Raw genomic sequence first — 19564 nt, 5'->3', positions numbered from 1 at the left:
GAGGTGTTGTAACGTAGGAAAGTCTCTTGAGAAGGGTTCGAACCCACGAACTCCTGAACCAGAGGCAAGAGTGGGACTAACACCCACTCAGCCATGGTTGGCACATTCAGGGTTAAAGCCAGATAAATTGGGGAGATGACCCCCAATCTTGCTCGTGTTCAGGGACAGAAAAGCCTCTGATATCCAACAGTATTGATGCCAAAGGGACAAAGGATGGACCAATTGACCCATTATTGGCTTCCTAATTCAGTCCAGCTGGCTACATTTGTGCCATCAGTTGGTATTTCTCTCTCTCTCTGTCTTGCACGAGTCATGAGTTCAAGCCTTGCCTCCCATAATCCAGGCCTACACTTCCAGTGTAGTACTGAGGGAGTGCTACACTGTCAGAGGTGCGGTCTTTAATATGGGACATTAAACCGAGGCCCTTCCCCACCCCCCAACTTCCCTCTCTGATGGATGTAAAAGACCCCATGGCCACTATTGTGCAGGAAAGGTATTCTCCCCAGTGTCCTGACCAATATTTCACCAACGTCGCTTGCGGGATCTTGCTGTGCACGAACTGGCAGCTGCGTTTCCTGCAGTACAGCAGAGCAGCTAAGCTTCCCAGAGGACGTAGATCGGCTGCGACGCGGACCTGAGGACAGGAAAGGCGCTACATAAACACAGGTTCTTTCATAAAGCTCGTCGTTAGTCTGACCCTCGGCAATCCTGCCATTATCTGAGACCGAGGTGCTCAGACAGGGATTAAAATCAAACAAACGCTGGTTTACGTGGAGAACTCTGAGGGGGAAACCACTGTCACTGCCACAGGAGCATGGAGAAATGACAGATTAAACAAAAAAAATGAGGCAGAAACTGTCGAAATGATGATGCAAATTTGAAAAGTCCCCGAAGAAGTTTTTTTTTTCTCTCTATTTGATTATTTGATAAACATCTTTGTCTTCAACACGCTATTGGTCACTCGACTGAATGGGATGGCAGAGTGCGGTGGAAGGAGGGATACTCAACAAACTATAAAAGATTCGTGAGTTTCCCCCACTCCATCAAAGCTGCTGAGATCTGACAGGTGAGTGAGGAACACAGGGCAGCATTTATTGTCCATCTCTAATTGCCCTTGAGAAGGTGGTGGTGGTGAGCTGCTTTCTTGAACCGCTGCAGTCCGTGTGGGGTAAGTACACCTACAGTGCTGTTAGGGAGTTCCAGGATTTTGACCCAGCGACAGTGAAGGAACGGCCGATATAGTTCCAAGTCAGGATGGTGTGTGACTTGGAGGGGAACTTGCAGGTGGTGGTGTTCCCATGTATTTGCTGCCCTTGTCCTTCTAGTTGGTAGAGGTCGCTGGTTTGGAAGGTGCTATCGAAGGAGCCTTGGTGCGTTGCTGCAGTGCATCTTGTAGATGGTACACACTGCTGCCACTGTGCGTCAGTGGTGGAGGGAGTGAATGTTTGTAGATGGGGTGTCAGTCAAGCGGGCTGCTTTGTCCTGGATGGTGTCGAGCTTCTTGAGTATTTTTGGAGCTGCACCCATCCAGGCAAGTGGAGAGTATTCCATCACACTCCTGACTTGTGCCTTGTAGATGGTGGACAGGCTTTGGGGAGTCAGGAGGTGAGTTACTCACCACAGAATTCTGAGCCTCTGACCTGCTCTTGAAGCCACGGTATTTATGTGGCTGGTCCAGTTCAGTTTCTGGTCAATGGTAACCCCCAGAATTTTGATAATTGCCTTTGACAACTGAGCAATTTCAACGTCAAGCACATTACTGTGGGTCTGGAGTCACATGTAGGCCAGACCGGGTAAGGATGGCAGATTTCCTTCCCTGTAGGACATTAGTGAACCAGCCGGGTTTTTACGACAATTGACCACAGTTTCATGGCACCATTACTTAGACTAGCTTTCAATTCCAGAATGTTATTAATTAATTGAATTGATCACATGGTGGGATTTGAACCGATGTCCCCAGGGGGGAAGCCTGTGTCTCTGGATCACTAGCTCAAAAAGTGGCTCAGTGGGGATCTCTATCTCCCTGTAGCTCAGAAGATCGTGGGTTTGATCCCCACTCCAGTGCGCTCCCAGTTCCAGTACTGGGAGAGTGCTGCACTGTCAGAGGTGTTGTCTTTCAGATGGGGCATAAATGCCCTATTTTTTTAAGATGTTGATTGAGGGCTAAATTCTGGCTCCCCAAGACACTGGCTGGAATCTGGAACGCACTGCCTGAGGGGCTGGTAGAGGCAGGAACCCTCACAACATTTAAGAAGTATTTAGATGAGCACTTGAAATGCCATAGCATACAAGGCTACGGGCCAAGTGCTGGAAAATGGGATTAGAACAGACACGATGGGCCGAAGGGCCTGTTTCTGTGCTGTATATCTCTATGACTCTAACTGAAGCAATAGGTTTGTTGCATCTGAGGCCCCTTCTCAGGTTAAAAAGACATCCCCTGTTTCCTCTTCCCACTCCAGGTTTTTCTCTTGCGCTACTTGGATGCGGGAACCGCCCGGACCCCCTCGTACGATGTTTAGACTCGCTGTAATCGGCCTCGCTTTCACCTGCGGCCTGCTGCAGTCTGAGGCCACTCCCCAAGGAGATGACCTTGAAACCGAGGACGCAGACAGAGTAAGTATTCCTACTGACATGCTGGGAAACTCGGCAGTGAGGAAGGGCGCTAAACGGGCCTTGAATTATGGGCAGGAAAGCACCTTTGAATGTCCTCATGGGTGGCTGTAATTGGAAGTGCAGCAGGGAACTCCTCCCTGGTGCCTTGGCCAAATATTTAGGCCGCATTTAGTGACGCCACAAGTCCAGGAATGGAGGTGATTGGCTAATGCCTCCACCAATCACACCCGGAGAGCGCACCGATATAAGGGGCAGGGATTGGTTTTACGGATCTACTTTATTACAATCCTCCCCTGAGGGGATTTGGCCGTAACTTTACATTTGTTTCTGAACAAAGTAAGGGACAGGGATGATTCCTTCATTAACTGTTATCCTATTCCATTTCCCTGAATCCCAGCTATTGTCCCAGTTTAAGGAGTTTAAAGTGACATACAACAAGAACTACGACAAGCTAGAAGGTAAGAGATCATCTACTCTATTCTGTCATTCCCCCACCCCCCACTCTCCACTTGCCCCGCCCCCCCCCCCCCCCCCCCAACTTTCCACAATTTGCTCAGGAAGATCCCAGTTTGATCCCAGTCTCGTGCTGAATCGGCCAATCTCGGGCCGGCGGGAGGACGGCACAGCCAGCGGTTTCATGGAGCCTGGGATGAGGGACTGGGAAAATCACCCAGTGTTTCCCTCATTCCTGACCCCTGCTGACCTCACCAGTCTCAACATTTGCGGGGGTGGCGGGGGGTGGGGAAGGCCAAGACGAGTGAAAGTGGGGAGGGGGGGTGCACTCCGTTCGTACTCTTGCTTAAATGTCAAATCGGGCCACCCCTAGCTCCCCCCCACCCCGACTCTTACATGTTTGTTTTTTCTCTCTTGAATTTTGCTCGGCTGAAGAGGAGAAAAGGTTCCGGATCTTTGCGGAGAATCTCCAGAAAGCTAAAAAGGTGCAGGACCAAGACAGAGGGTCTGCAGAGTACGGGATCACCAAATTCAGCGACATGTCAGGTAATGAACACTTGGCGGGATCTGATGGAGGTTTCTCAGCCGTGCTGAGGCCCACTGACCGAGATAGGCCAAAGCCTGGTCACTGGTCAGTGAGAAGAGGCCTGGCCAAACCCTGTGCCCCACAGTGGGCCCCCCCACCCCCGAAGCCTCAACCGCCCCCAACGAGCAACACACTGCCCGCACCCCTAACCGACCTCCCCTTGCCGTCCCTGGCCTTGCCGCCGATGGCTGGGTGCAGTCCCAGCAGGGGCCACTGCTCCCAGTGGCGCTGCTGGCACCAAAAGCTGCTGGCTCGCTGATTGGCCAGCAGCTCCCTTGGGCGGGGCTTCCTGCCTCAAGACCAATTAAAGGGCCTGAGGACCGAATAATCCCCGCCTGGCTCCTCTTTTCTAAGCCTCTTTCGTTTAATCGATGGCCGATTGATTTACGATAGAAACGTTTTTTCCAGCAAAGGCTGGGATTCTGTCCCCTTGACGGAAGGTCACTGGTGATTGTCCCAATTCCGGGGAACTGTCCCATAGTCTGAAGCTGTTGCCTATCTGGAGAGGACAGTGAAAATCGCACAGTGTGAAAGCCATTTCCTGCAGTAAGATAAAATCCCACACCGGTTTTTTTTTAAAAAACAAGACGTGCATTTATATATCGTCTTCCACAACCTCAGCAAGTCCCGAAGCTTTGATGTAAGAAACGCAGCAGCCAATTTGTGCACAGCAAGATCCCACAAACAGTGATAATGACCCAGACATCTGTTTTTTTTCAAAGTGAGGTTGGTTGAGGGTTAAATATTGGCCCCAGGACACCAGGGAGAACTCCCCGCCACCCCCCAGTTCTTCTTCCAATAGTGGCCGTGGGGTCTTTTACATCCACCCGAGAGGGCGGACGGGGGCCTTGGTTAAACACCTTATCTGAAAGGTGACCAGCTCCGGCGGTGCGGCACTCCCTCTACTCTGGCACCCGGAGTGCCGGCAGGGATGAGGGCTCAATTCTCCGGAGTGGGACTCAATCCCCACAGCTTTGTAATAAAGGCCAACATTCCATTTGCCTTCCTAATCACTTGCTGTATCTGCATACTAATCTTTTATGATTCATGTACCAGACCACTCAGATCCCTCTATACCACCGAGTTCTCTCTCCATTTAAATAATATACAGATTTTCTATTCTTCCTGTCAAAGGGGACAAGTTCACACTTTCCCACATTACACTCCATCTGCCAAATTTTTGCCCACTCACTTAATCTACCTCTCTCCTTTTGTAGACTCTTTACCTCCTCTCGACAACTTACTTTCCTTCCTATCTTGGTGTCATCAGCAAATTTGGCAACCATACATTCACTCCCTTCATCCAAGCCATTGATATAAATTGTAAACAGTTGAGGTCCCAGCACTGCTCCCTGTGACGCTCCACTAGTCACAGCATGCCAACCGGAAAAAGGCCCATTTATCCCTAATCTCTGCTTGCTGTTAGCTGACCAGTCCTTTATGCATGCTAATATGTTACCCCCTACACCATGAGCTCTTATTTTGTGTAGTAACCTTTGATTTACCACTATATTAAAAGACTTTTGGAAATCCAAGTATACTACATCTACAGGTTCCCCTTTATCCCACCTTGTTTGCCACTTCCTCAAAGAACTCTAATAAAAAGTTCAAATACGATTTCCCTTTCACAAAACCATGTTGGCTCTGCCTGATTGCATTATGATTTGCTAAATGGCCTGCTATTACCTCCTTAATAATGGATTCTAGCATTTTCCCTATGACAGATGTTAGGCTAACTGGTCTATAGTTTCTTGCTTTCTGTCTTCCTCCTTTCTTGAAATGAGGAGTTATATTCACTATTTTTCAATCCGCTGGGACATATAGCACAGGAGGAGGCCATTCAGCCCATTGTCTCTCTGCTGGCCCTTTGAAAGAGCTCTCCAATTAGTCTTACTCCCCTGCTCTTTCCCCACAGCACTAAAAATTCCTCAAGTATTTACCCAATTCCCCTTTTTGAAAGTTACTATTGAATCTGCTTCCATCGCCCTTTCAGGCAGCACGTTCCAGATCACAACAACTGGCCGCTTACAAAGAAATTCTCCTCATCTCCCCCCTCTGGTTATTTTGCTGATTGTCTGAAATCTGTGTCCCTCTGGTTAATGACTCTCCTGCCACTGGAAGCAGTTTCTCCTCATGCACCCAATCAAAACCCCTCATGATTTTGAACGCCTCGATTAAATCTCCTCTTAACCGTCTCTGCTCTGAGGAGAACAATCCCAGCTTCTCTCAGTCTCTCCACATTAACTGAAGTCTCCCATGTACAGCTTTGCTTCTGACCAGCCATTGAGTTATAGAGCTTACTCCTGACTAACACAATAACGTGACTGTAGATCAGTTGAACTGTTTCCTAAATTGCTGTCACTTTTCCCAGATGAAGAATTTGATGCATTTTACCTCAACCCGGAGATCAGCGAAAACAACTCCACCTGGCCAATGGAGGCCTACTTGTCAGCAGAGACTAAGCGGTTGGAAAACTTAACTGCTCCCTGTAGTTTTGATTGGCGGCAAAGAGGAGCAGTGACCTACGTTAGAAATCAGGTATAAGCAACAATTAAGATCTGAATATGTTTTTCCATTGAAGGGTAGGTCCAGTTACCAAGAGGGAGTGGAGTCCCACAAAGGAGATGTTTCTGATAGGGGATTGATGTTGAGTTCATCAAATACTCCCAGGACAGGTACAGCACGGGGCTGGATACAGAGTAAAGCTCCCTCTACACTGTCTCCATCAAACACTCCCAGGACAGGTACAGCACGGGGCTGGATACGGAGTAAAGCTCCCTCTACACTGTCCCCATCAAATACTCCCAGGACAGGTACAGCACGGGGGTTAGATACAGAGTAAAGCTCCCTCTACACTGTCCCCATCAAACACTCCCAGGACAGGTACAGCACGGGTTAGATACAGAGTAAAGCTCCCTCTACACTGTCCCCATCAAATACTCCCAGGACAGGTACAGCACGGGGTTAGATACAGAGTAAAGCTCCCTCTACACTGTCTCCATCAAACACTCCCAGGACAGGTACAGCACGGGGCTGGATACAGAGTAAAGCTCCCTCTACACTGTCCCTATCAAACACTCCCAGGACAGGTACAGCACGGGGCTGGATACAGAGTAAAGCTCCCTCTACACTGTCCCCATCAAACACTCCCAGGACAGGTACAGCACGGGGGTTAGATACAGAGTAAAGCTCCCTCTACACTGTCCCCATCAAACAATCCCTCCTCTCTTGTTCCATATTCCACCCGAGTTGTTTTGCGATCTGTAGGAATAATTGACAATTCTGTTGACAATTTCTGCCAGATTAGGGGATCAGTTCTCCTCTGGGACCCATGAGTAATACTGCCCCAGTCTCCAATAACGAATGTTGCATTCATATAGCGCCTTTGAATTAGTGAAATGTTCGAAGGTGATGAACAGGAGCGGTCTATCAGCAAAATCTGACACCTGAGCCACACAAGGAGATATTCGGGACAGGTGACCAACAGCTCGGTCAAAGAGGTCGGATTTTAAGGAGCGTCTTAAAGGAGGAGAGAGAAAGAGGCGGAGAGGTTTCGGAAGGGAAGTCCTGAGCTTAGGGCCCCAGGAAGCTGAAGGCACGGCCACCAATGGTGGAGCGATGGGCAAAAGGCAGAGCGCTGGGGAAGGGGCAGAGATCTCGGAGGGATGTAGGGCTAACGGGGGAGGACGGTGTTCATAGAGATGGACGGTGTGTGGGGGGGGGGGGGGTGTGAGGAGGTGGGGGGGGAAAGTGTTGTAGAGGTGGGGGGGCGTCACAGAGGTTGTGGGGGTCGTGGGAATGAGGGCGAACCGGTCCTCCGGCAGCTAAACCGCTAATGTGCTCTCTCGTTGATCTGCAGAAAAGGTGTGGATCATGCTGGGCGTTTGCAACCATTGCCAACATTGAGTCCATGTGGTATATCAGGAGAAAGAAGCTCATAGTTTTGTCAGAGCAAGGTAATACATCACTTTAAATTGGGCTGCCCAGCTGGTTCAGGGGCCATCACCATGACTGGAGTCTGGACAACCTTTTTAATTGATTCCTCTCTCATGCAGAGCTGCTCGATTGTGATTCCTGGGACAGGGCCTGCAAAGGAGGCTACCCTTACACTGCTTTCAACGCCATCATAAGCTTAGGTAAGGAAATCAGGGGCAGAAAGAGAAATGAAGGGAGGGAGCGGAAGATTGGGTGGCGAGAGAGAGAGAAAGAAAGACAGATTGGAAAAGTTAGAAAAAAGAAACGCAAAATTTTAAACGTTTTTTTAAAAAAAAAAGGTCGTTCAGCTGAGACTCCGCAGTTTAAATTGTTCCCTTTCTGGGCCAGAGAGGTTGAGTGGCAGTGCAGGAAGATAATTCTCCACATTAGAAGTCTCCTTACGCTGTTAAGTACCAGACCTAGCTTCACAGGTCATTATTAATGCCACAATGATCGCTGCCATTGGCCCAGCAGATTCTGGTCACTTGGCCGCCTTGTTATATTCATGCCGGACATTTGAGCAAGACCAGCATTTATTGCTATTGGGAAGGTGGTGGACAACAACAAATTTCATTTATATAGCGCCTTTTAACGTAGGAATACATCCCAGGCGCTTCACAGGAGAAGTATAAAGCTAAATTTGACCCCGAGCCACATAATTAGGGTCAGGCGACCAAAAGCTCGGTCAAGGAGGTCGGTTTTAAGGAGTGTCTTAAAGGAGGAGAGAGAGAGAGAGAGGCGGAGAGAGAGAGAGAGAGAGGCGGAGAGAGAGAGAGAGAGGCGGAGAGAGAGAGAGAGAGAGGCGGAGAGAGAGAGAGAGAGGCGGAGAGGTTCAGGGAGGGAATTCCAGAGCTTAGGGCCCCCAGGCAGCTGAAGGCCCGGCCGCCAAGGGCGGAGCGATGGGAATCGGGGGATGGACAAGAGGGTGGAAATGGAGGAGCCGAGAGATCTCGGAGGGTTGTGGGGAGGGGTGGGTGGGGGGGGTGTTGGGGGTTACAGAGATAGGGAGAGGGGGCCATGGAGGGAGTTTTACACTAACCAATATGTCATTGAAGCATATCCTCCCTTACAGCAATGTGTGTTCTTGATATTAACAGGGGGAGTAATGCGTCAAGTGGACTACAGGTATAAAGCCTTAAAGGGTTCCTGCACCTTCAGACGTTCAAGGGCTGTTGTTAAAATTACGACCTATCATAACATCCGCTCGCATGAAGTGGGTGAGTTTCCGTTCCCGTGCCGATTCCAACACGGGTCAGCGTTTGAGCAGGAGGGGAGACGCGAACACCCAGCCTGCCCGTCACCCTTACCCCCGACGCAGCGACACTTTCCCCCGCCTCACCCCCATTCACAAACTGAGGAGAAGCCGCGAGCGATGACCTGCGCTTCTCGAGGCGCACAACCTCACGATGGCCGCCCCTCCCTCCACAGCCTGCAATGAGATGACGAGCAGTTCCTCTGTTTGTATGTGTTACCTGGGGCTCTAATATTCATCTCCCTCTCTTTTTCAGAAATGAAAGCGTGGGTCGCTCAAAAAGGCCCAATCATCATTCAGATGAACGCTGCAGCCATGAAGGTAACACTCTGTTCATTCCTCCCCGTTCCTTACGTCATGCATGAGCTCCAGCACAACCCCCTCCCCCCGGACCCCCGGCTGCACCAGCGACACGCCGCCATTAACCGGGCACATCGGCCACTAAGTAGGCCGGGCCGGAGGCTGCTTCTACCTCTCGGGCCTGCTGACGTCAACCGGGAGCAATCCTGAATTGGTAGGCCCGAGGCCCACAGCTGGGCCTCAAGGCCCCTCATTTTACGCCAGGCCGGCCAGCTGCAGCAGCCTGCTGGGCTTGGCCGGAGAAGAGGAGCTCCCGTTTTGCACTGGTGTGGGCGGAAAGGAGGGGCCGCCCGTGGTTGGCAGGGGTGGGGACCCCAGTTGGGAGTGAGGCCAAGAGAGAACGGCGGGGTTGGTGGGGGAGGGGGAGAGCAGAGTGAATCGTAAGTCAGTCGAGGATACAGAGGGGTGCCAGCAGTAGTAATGGAGATAGCTACAAAGCTATGTGCACGTATTGGAAGGAGGTAAGAAGGGAAGGGACACGGGAACAGGCGGAGGCCATTCAGCCCCTCGAGCCGGTTCTAACATTCAATGAGATCATAGTTGATTTGTGACCTAACTCCATTTACTCACCTTTAACAAATATCCCTTAATACCTCTGGTTAACAACAATCTACCAATCTCCGATTTAACATTTACAATTGATCCAGCATCGATTGCCGTTTGTGGAAGAGAGTTCCAAACTTCTACCACCCTTTGTGTGTGGAAGTGTTTCCTCATTTCACTCCTGAAAGGTCTGGCTCTCATTTTTAGACTCTGCCCCCTCGTCCTGGACTCCCCCAACCAGCGGAAATCGTTTCTCACCATCGACCCTATCAGTTCCCCTTAATATCTTGGAATCTTTGATCAGATCACCCGCTAACCTTCTAAATTTCAGGGAATACAAGCCTAGTTGGTGTCATCTCTCCTCGTAATTTGACCCTTGGAATCCAGGTATCATTCTGGTCAATCTACACTGCACTCTCTCCAAGGCCAATATATCCTTGCTAAGGTGTGGTGCCCAGAACTGATGCCCACAGATTCCCATGAGCGAGTACAATGGACAAGGAATGCACAGATACATTGAAGGGAGGTTGGCCAGGGGTAGGTGACATGGTGAGATCGTTGGCATCAAGACCAGAGGATGCAATTGATCATATCTATATTCTGCCTAGTCTTGCTGAGACTGGCACAGCCATTGGTGACCTCCCTACAATGGGTCTTCTGCAACATGAGTTCTTACCCATGGATGAAGGGGTGATGTTCAGTCCTTGATAAGCAAAGGGTTTTAACCAGAGGTCTCAGAGTTTCCTCATCTGAGATAAAGCACGAATGACAACATCCCATCATTCTTGCACTTCAGGTGGAAGGCTGTAATGACAATGTCCATGAGAAACACAACTGAAGCTGATCTAATCCATCCTTTGGTTTTCTTTAGGGTTACAAGAGAGGTATAGCCAGGCCTTTCTCATGTTACTGCAGTCCGTGGAAGCTGAATCATGTGGTACTCATTGTAGGATACGGTGTTTGTAAGTGTTGTTTACTAATCCCCTAACTCAACGAATAGGCAAGAGCGGGGGGGGGGGGGGGGGGGGGGGGGCGGGGGGGCTGCAATCACAGCAATTGAGCAATTTGGTGTTTTCTGACTGGGGTTTGACTCCGCATCCCTTCTCTGCTCATTTCTCAAGAGGGCTGGGAAGGAAGGGGTGATGAAAACCCAAGCCCCGATCCCAGGATCCGAGGTGAGGCCAGCAAGGAGCAGCAACGGCGCCTGCCCTGTGTCAGCCACTGGAGAGAGACGGGTCCTCTCTTTCTTCGCAAATGGCATCCTCATCGTTGCTTGTCACTGACAGAAAGTCGATTCATGTTGACACGAATGTGCACAGAAAGCCACCACAAAACAGCGCTGGGATAATAATGATCTCACCTGCTTTTTACTGATGTTGGTGGAGGGATAAATATTGGCCCCAGGACACAGGGAAAACTACCCACCCACCGCACTCCGGCTCTTCTTCCAATAGTGGCCGTGGGATATTTTACATCCACCTGAGAGGGCAGATGGGGTTTAAAGTCTCATCTGAAAGATGGCATCTCTGACAGTGCAGCACTCTCTCAGTAGTGACCCTCCGACAGTGTTATACGCCCTCAGTACTGACCCTCCGACAGTGCAGCACACCCTCATTACTGACCCAACGACAGTGCAGCACTCTCTCAGCACTGACCCTCCGACAGTGCAGCACTCCCTCAGTACTGACCCTCCGACAGTGCAGCACTCCCTCAGTACTGACCCTCCGACAGTGCAGCACTCCCTCAGTACTGACCCTCCGACAGTGCAGCACTCTCTCAGTACTGACCCTCTGACAGTGCAGCACTCCCTCAGTACTGACCCTCCGACAGTGCAGCACGCCCTCAGTACTGACCCTCCGACAGTGCAGCACTCACTCAGTACTGACCCAACGACAGTGCAGCACTCCCTCAGTACTGACCCTCCGACAGTGCAGCACTCCCTCAGTACTGACCCTCCGACAGTGCAGCACTCCCTCAGTACTGACCCTCCGACAGTGCAGCACTCCCTCAGTACTGACCCTCCGACAGTGCAGCACTCCCTCAGTACTGACCCTCCGACAGTGCAGCACACCATCAGTACTGACCCTCCGACAGTGCAGCACGCCCTCAGTACTGACCCTCCGACAGTGCAGCACTCCCTCAGTACTGACCCTCCGACAGTGCAGCACGCCCTCAGTACTGACCCTCCGACAGTGCAGCACTCCCTCAGTACTGACCCTCCGACAGTGCAGCACTCCCTCAGTACTGACCCTCCGACAGTGCAGCACTCTCTCAGTACTGACCCTCCGACAGTGCAGCACTCTCTCAGTACTGACCCTCCGACAGTGCAGCACTCTCTCAGTACTGACCCTCCGACAGTGCAGCATTCCTTCAGTACTGACCCTCTGACAGTGCAGCACTCCCTCAGTACAGACCCTCCGACAGTGCAGCACTCTCTCAGTACTGACCCTCTGACAGTGCGGCGCTCCCTCAGTACTGACCCTCCGACAGTGCGGCACTCCCTCAGTACTGACCCTGCGACAGTGCAGCACTCCCTCGGTACTGACCCTCTGACAATGCAGCACTCCCTCAGTACTGACTCTCCGACAGTGTGGCACTCTCTCAGTACTGACCCTCCGACAGTGCAGCACTCCCTCAGTACTGACCCTCCGACAGTGCAGCATTCCCTCAGTACTGACCCTACGACAGTGCAGCACTCCCTCAGTACTGACCCTCTGACAGTGCAGCATTCCCTCAGTACTGACCCTCCGACAGTGCAGCACTCCCTCAGTACTGACCCTCTGACAATGAAGCACTCTCTCAGTACTGACCCTCTGAAAGTGCAGCACTCCCTCAGTACTGACCCTCTGACAGTGCAGCACTCCCTCAGTACTGACCATCCGACAGTGCAGCACTCCCTCAGTACAGACCCTCCGACAGTGCAGCATTCCCTCAGTACTGACCCTCCGACAGTGCAGCACTTCCTCAGTACTGACCCAACGACAGTGCAGCACTCTCTCAGTACTGACCCTCCGACAGTGCAGCACTCTCTCAGTACTGACCCTCCGACAGTGCAGCACTCCCTCAGTACAGACCCTCCAACAGTGCAGCACTCTCTCAGTACTGACCCTCTGACAGTGCAGCACTCCCTCAGTACAGACCCTCCGACAGTGCAGCACTCTCTCAGTACTGACCCTCTGACAGTGCAGCACTCCCTCAGTACTGAACCTCCGACAGTGCAGCACTCCCTCAGTACTGACCCTGTGACAGTGCAGCACTCCCTCAGTACTGACCCTCCGAAAGTGCAGCACTCCCTCAGTACGGCCCCTCCGACAGTGCAGCACTCCCTCGGTACTGACCCTCTGACAATGCAGCACTCCCTCAGTACTGACCCTCCGACAGTGCAGCACTCCCTCAGTACTCACCCTCCGACAGTGCAGCACTCCCTCAGTACTGACCCTGTGACAGTGCAGCACTCCCTCAGTACTGACCTTCCGACAGTGCAGCACTCCCTCAGTACTGACCCTACGACAGTGCAGCACTCCCTCAGTACTGACCCTCCGACAGTGCAGCACTCCCTCAGTACAGACCCTCCGACAGTGCAGCACTCCCTCAGTACTGACCCTCCAAAAGTGCAGCACTCCCTCAGTACTGACCATCTGACAGTGCAGCACTCCCTCAGTACTGACCCTGTGACAGTGCGGCACTCCCTCAGTACTGACCCTCTGACAGTGCAGCACTCTCTCAGTACTGACCCTCCGACAGTGCAGCACTCCCTCAGTACAGACCCTCCGACAGTGCAGCACTCCCTCGGTGCTGACCCTCTGACAATGCAGCACACCCTCAGTACTGACTCTGCGACAGTGCGGCACTCTCTCAGTACGGACCCTCTGACAATGCAGCACTCTCTCAGTACTGACCCTCTGAAAGTGCAGCACTCCCTCAGTACTGACCCTCTGACAGTGCAGCACTCCCTCAGTACTGACCCTCCGACAGTGCAGCACTCTCTCAGTACTGACCCTCTGACAGAGTAGCACTCTCTCAGTACTGACCCTCTGACAATGCAGCACTCCCTCAGTACTGACGCCCGGACAGTGCAGCACTCCCTCAGTACTGACCCTCTGACAGTGCAGCGCTCCCTCAGTACTGACCCTCCAACAGTGCAGCACTCCCTCGGTACTGACCTTCTGACAATGCAGCACTCCCTCAGTACTGACTCTGCGACAGTGCGGCACTCCCTCAGTACTGACTCACCGACAGTGCAGCACTCCCTCAGTACTGACTCTGCGACAGTGCGGCACTCCCTCAGTACTGACCCTCCGACACTGCAGCACTCCCTCAGTACTGACCTTCCGACAGTGCAGCACTCCCTCAGTACTGACCCTCCGACAGTGCAGCACTCCCTCAGTACTGACCTTCCGACAGTGCAGCACTCCCTCAGTACTGACCCTCCAAAAGTGCAGCACTCCCTCAGTACTGACCCTCTGATAGTGCAGCACTCCCTCAGTCCTGACCCTCCGAAAGTGCAGCACTCCCTCAGTACTGACCCTCTGACAGTGCAGCACTCCCTCAGTACTGAACCTCCGACAGTGCAGCACTCCCTCAGTACTGACCCTGTGACAGTGCAGCACTCCCTCAGTACTGACCCTCCGAAAGTGCAGCACTCCCTCAGTACGGCCCCTCCGACAGTGCAGCACTCCCTCGGTACTGACCCTGTGACAGTGCAGCACTCCCTCAGTACTGACCTTCCGACAGTGCAGCACTCCCTCAGTACTGACCCTCCGACAGTGCAGCACTCCCTCAGTACAGACCCTCCGACAGTGCAGCACTCCCTCAGTACTGACCCTCCAAAAGTGCAGCACTCCCTCAGTACTGACCATCTGACAGTGCAGCACTCCCTCAGTACTGACCCTGTAGTGCAGCACTCCCTCAGTACTGACCCTCTGACAGTGCAGCACTCTCTCAGTACTGACCCTCCGACAGTGCAGCACTCCCTCAGTACAGACCCTCCGACAGTGCAGCACTCCCTCGGTGCTGACCCTCTGACAATGCAGCACACCCTCAGTACTGACTCTGCGACAGTGCGGCACTCTCTCAGTACTGACCCTCTGACAATGCAGCACTCTCTCAGTACTGACCCTCTGAAAGTGCAGCACTCCCTCAGTACTGACCCTCTGACAGTGCAGCACTCCCTCAGTACTGACCCTCCGACAGTGCAGCACTCTCTCAGTACTGACCCTCTGACAGAGTAGCACTCTCTCAGTACTGACCCTCTGACAATGCAGCACTCCCTCAGTACTGACGCCCGGACAGTGCAGCACTCCCTCAGTACTGACCCTCTGACAGTGCAGCGCTCCCTCAGTACTGACCCTCCAACAGTGCAGCACTCCCTCGGTACTGACCTTCTGACAATGCAGCACTCCCTCAGTACTGACTCTGCGACAGTGCGGCACTCCCTCAGTACTGACTCACCGACAGTGCAGCACTCCCTCAGTACTGACTCTGCGACAATACGGCACTCCCTCAGTACTGACCTTCCGACACTGCAGCACTCCCTCAGTACTGACCTTCCGACAGTGCAGCACTCCCTCAGTACTGACCCTCCGACAGTGCAGCACTCCCTCAGTACTGACCTTCCGACAGTGCAGCACTCCCTCAGTACTGACCCTCCAAAAGTGCAGCACTCCCTCAGTACTGACCCTCTGACAGTGTAGCACTCCCTCAGTACTGACCCTCTGATAGTGCAGCACTCCCTCAGTCCTGACCCTCCGAAAGTGCAGCACTCCCTCAGTACTGACCCTCTGACAGTGCAGCACTCCCTCAGTACTGAACCTCCGACAGTGCAGCACTCCCTCAGTACTGACCCTGTGACAGTGCAGCACTCCCTCATACCGACCCTCCGAAAGTGCAGCACTCCCTCAGTACGGCCCCTCCGACAGTGCAGCACTCCCTCGGTACTGACCCTCTGACAATGCAGCACTCCCTCAGTACTGACCCTCCGACAGTGCAGCACTCCCTCAGTGCTCACCCTCCGACAGTGCAGCACTCCCTCAGTACTGACCCTGTGACAGTGCAGCACTCCCTCAGTACTGACCTTCCGACAGTGCAGCACTCCCTCAGTACTGACCCTCCGACAGTGCAGCACTCCCTCAGTACTGACCCTCCGACAGTGCAGCACTCCCTCAGTACAGACCCTCCGACAGTGCAGCACTCCCTCAGTACTGACCCTCCAAAAGTGCAGCACTCCCTCAGTACTGACCATCTGACAATGCAGCACTCCCTCAGTACTGACCCTCCGACAGTGCAGCACTCCCTCAGTACTCACCCTCCGACAGTGCAGCACTCCCTCAGTACTGACCCTGTGACAGTGCAGCACTCCCTCAGTACTGACCTTCCGACAGTGCAGCACTCCCTCAGTACTGACCCTCCGACAGTGCAGCACTCCCTCAGTACTGACCCTCCGACAGTGCAGCACTCCCTCAGTACAGACCCTCCGACAGTGCAGCACTCCCTCAGTACTGACCCTCCAAAAGTGCAGCACTCCCTCAGTACTGACCATCTGACAGTGCAGCACTCCCTCAGTACTGACCCTGTGACAGTGCAGCACTCCCTCAGTCCTGACCCTCCGAAAGTGCAGCACTCCCTCAGTACTGACCCTCTGACAGTGCAGCACTCCCTCAGTACTGACCCTCCGACAGTGCAGCACTCCCTCAGTACTGACCCTGTGACAGTGCAGCACTCTCTCAGTACTGACCCTGTGACAGTGCAGCACTCCCTCAGTACTGACCCTGTGACAGTGCAGCACTCCCTCAGTACTGACCCTGTGACAGTGCAGTACTCCCTCAGTACTGACCCTGTGACAGTGCAGCACTCCCTCAGTACTGACCCTGTGACAGTGCAGCACTCTCTCAGTACTGACCCTGTGACAGTGCAGCACTCCCTCAGTACTGCCCTGCTATCCGTCCTGCGTGGGAAAGCCAGTCCCAGCCAAGTGCTCTGTGAATAATTCTCTGCCATTTTTCATACTCTTCCTTGGTGAATTTCAAAGGTCAGCCACAGTGCAGAGGCAAAGTGTTCCACCAATAGGAAGGCCTTCCACGCAACCTCAGAACTTGTATCTATCGCACCTTCCACAACCACGGGACGTCCCAAAGCGCTTTCCAGCCAATGACGCCTTTCTTTTGACATCTTGCTCCTGTTGTGATGCACGAAACATTGCAGCCCGTTCGCAAGATAAAAAACTCGTGCTATTTTCCCCTTCTGCTCCTTTGAAGCAAAATTGAGGGATGACTCTCCATTCGGGGCGTTACAGGAATGACAGTGGGCAATAAATCTCCTTCCCTCAAATCTAAATTGATCGCTTTTGGCCAGACGTTGAAGTCACAATTTGCCTCACCCTTCCCATTTAATATTTTAAATATTGCAATGGGGCAAAGCTTTCTCTAATCCTTCCTACCCCCATCTCCAGCCCTCACACTGCATGGTCCAGTGATCTCCTGAGGGGCTGGTGAATCGAACTGGGCACAACAGCACAAGGCTGCTCTCTGACCTCATGGGGCAGCCCAGCCTTCTCGTCCCCTTGCCCACACAGGATTGCTCTGTTAAATCGTTCAGGAATTAAACTTTGACCCCGGTGAAATGTTCCCAAGTGGCACTGGTCTCCGGGAAGACTATTTCATCGGCTCGACAGCCAGGAACAGGAACGAGGTCTCGTCCACTGACTGTGTGTTCCTCTCTCATTCGTTACAGCGCGAGGCCTACCGTACTGGATCATCAAGAACAGCTGGGGCGCCAACTGGGGAGAGAAGGTTAGTGGTTTCCATTGGCACATAGGTCGGAGGAGGAGGCCATTCAGCCCCTCGAACCACTCAGTTCGCTCATACTCGATCTGTATCTTAACTCCCATCTCCCCACCTTGGTTCCGTAACCCTTGCGTGCAGGCGAGAGAACTACCACCTGCAAAGTATCCATGGACCCCTGAGTGATGACTCTGGGGGTGCGAAAGGGATCTCCTGGTGGCGCCTAGAATCGAATCGCACAAAGGGAGGCCATTCAGCCCTTGGTGCCTGTGTCAGCTCTTTGAGACACCTCTCCAATTAGTCCCACTTTATCCTCCTCCCTGCCATCCTGGGAAATTTCATCAGTCCCGTGGATTGTAGAGGACCGTTCTGGTTTCCCAGGAGCCTGCCAGAGATTGTCCTCTCCGTGGTAGGGTGGGACACAAAGCAGCAGTCGATCCGTCGGGAGAGCGGGATCCTTTACCACTGACCTAGGTGTGACCTCAGTGGAGGGAGCATGTTTGGTCACGTGGACACTATTAACGACCCCGCAGATCTTTGGGAACCTCACCAATTGAATCCCCAATCACAGGGGTAAATGGGAAAGGGATTGATCGACTGGAATTCTGTCAATGGGAGTAAGACTGCAGTGCTCTCTCTCTCTCTCTCTATTTATATTACATGAAGATATCATTCCCCATTCCCAGAAAACTCCATTTCTAGTGGACGGGAGTAGTGGTCACCCAAGTCACTTTATCCGCTCTCCTTTATTGTCAACAGGGATACTTCCGTATCTACCGAGGAGAGAATTCATGTGGATTGAACAGGTTTCCCTGCTCTTCCTTCGTTAGTTAAAAGAGTTGAGGAAGGCACGATGAAACGCTGGCAAGAGCTGAGCTATTCAACTACGTGCAGCGTTCCGAAGTTTAGCATTCGCATTTGCAGCTTAACGCAGCTTCTGTACACCAAGGGGACTTCCGCGACACGAGATCTCGCCAAAGCACCTCGCAAAGCCAGTGTTGTGTTGTTGCCCGATCAGCTAAGTGTGAGATGTTACACCGGTATTAGGCAGAGTCTGACCAGCAGATTAGTGTACTCATCGCAAAGCTTGTAGCCCAGTTACTGATCCAAACAGCAATTGGTTCCAAGCGGGAAAGCCAGATATCTTGACCAACAATAGAGGTTTTCAGCTTTGGGAGTTAACTTGTACTACTAACCGCCAAACCAGCAGTAAGTGGGAAAGAAATTGGTCCATTGGAATTCTGGTTAGTGGGAAGGGACTGGTTCATTGGAATTCTGGCCATTGGGAAGGGACTGGTTTCTTGGAATTCTGGCCAATGGGAAGGGACTGGTTCATTGGAATTCTGGCCAATGGGAAGGGACTGGTTCATTGGAATTCTGGCCAATGGGAAGGGACTGGTTCATTGGAATTGTATCTAATGGGAAGGGACTGGTTCATTGTAATTGCTGTTATCTAATTTGGCGTGACTGTACTTGGCTCTCAGCTTCTGCAACAGCTTAATAAAGCAATGAGCATCAAAGTGACTGGAGTTATTTTGTGATCACCATCTCCAGGGGGCCCAGTCAGCTAATGGCCCCATCCATTGACGTGCCGCGTTTTAGAAATGGGAGAACAAAACAAACTGAAATGAATTCCCCGGGATCTGAAACTCCAGGTACCTGGGACGGAGTTGCAGGCTGGGATCTCATTGAGGTGATACAGAGCAGGACTCCGGGTCACTCACTGGAGAGGTCAATAATCCCACTCTGTGTCCCAGATGTGGGAGGAGGCTCATAGGGGGCATAAACACCATCATGGAGCAGATGGGCGGAATGGCCTGTTTCTGTACCGTCTCTCCTATGTAATTCCACATTTTAAATACTAGCAAGGCTGGGTTTTGGTCCTAACGCTGTGGGTTTTCCCAACTCCAAAGAGTCCTTTTCCTTTTCCCCGTTATTCCACCCTGAGCTCGGAAAAGGTTGCTTGCTTCTGTGCTATGAATGCTGTGTAATTCTATGTAACCC

At 52.3% G+C, this 19564-nt stretch overlaps 1 protein-coding gene across 2 annotated transcripts; it reads left to right on the top strand.

The window, feature by feature from the left end:
• The first annotated feature begins 1041 nt into the window (after positions 1–1041).
• Positions 1042–19080, top strand: LOC137356048 (cathepsin F-like). 2 transcript variants are annotated; one of them, XM_068021785.1, is made up of 12 exons: positions 1042–1066; positions 2460–2613; positions 3011–3071; positions 3502–3612; positions 6024–6190; positions 7512–7608; positions 7708–7788; positions 8725–8844; positions 9136–9200; positions 10654–10744; positions 17511–17569; positions 18320–19080. In XM_068021785.1, the coding sequence occupies exons 2-12, from the start codon at positions 2482–2484 to the stop codon at positions 18392–18394; spliced, it is 1059 nt and encodes a 352-aa protein (XP_067877886.1). In that variant the 5' UTR covers positions 1042–1066; positions 2460–2481; the 3' UTR covers positions 18395–19080. The 2 variants fall into 2 exon arrangements, with proteins under 2 accessions (XP_067877886.1, XP_067877884.1); XM_068021783.1 differs by lacking the exon at positions 1042–1066 and adding an exon at positions 1073–1168.
• Positions 19081–19564: the final 484 nt, after the last annotated feature.

This window comes from Heterodontus francisci, chromosome 44, assembly GCF_036365525.1.
Source record: "Heterodontus francisci isolate sHetFra1 chromosome 44, sHetFra1.hap1, whole genome shotgun sequence".
Classification (NCBI taxonomy): Eukaryota; Metazoa; Chordata; class Chondrichthyes; order Heterodontiformes; family Heterodontidae; genus Heterodontus; species Heterodontus francisci.
Note: the sequence above shows the minus strand (reverse complement) of the source record. Positions and strands in the feature narration are given on the sequence as shown.

Excerpts from the sequence above, each read along its gene's own strand:
- LOC137356048 (XM_068021785.1), top strand. The coding sequence starts at position 2,482 with ATGCGGGAACCGCCCGGACCCCCTCGTACGATGTTTAGACTCGCTGTA. Across the intron at positions 8,845-9,135 it reads CATCCGCTCGCATGAAGTGG|AAATGAAAGCGTGGGTCGCT; the intron begins GTGAGTTTCCGT and ends TCTCTTTTTCAG. Across the intron at positions 17,570-18,319 it reads GCGCCAACTGGGGAGAGAAG|GGATACTTCCGTATCTACCG; the intron begins GTTAGTGGTTTC and ends TATTGTCAACAG.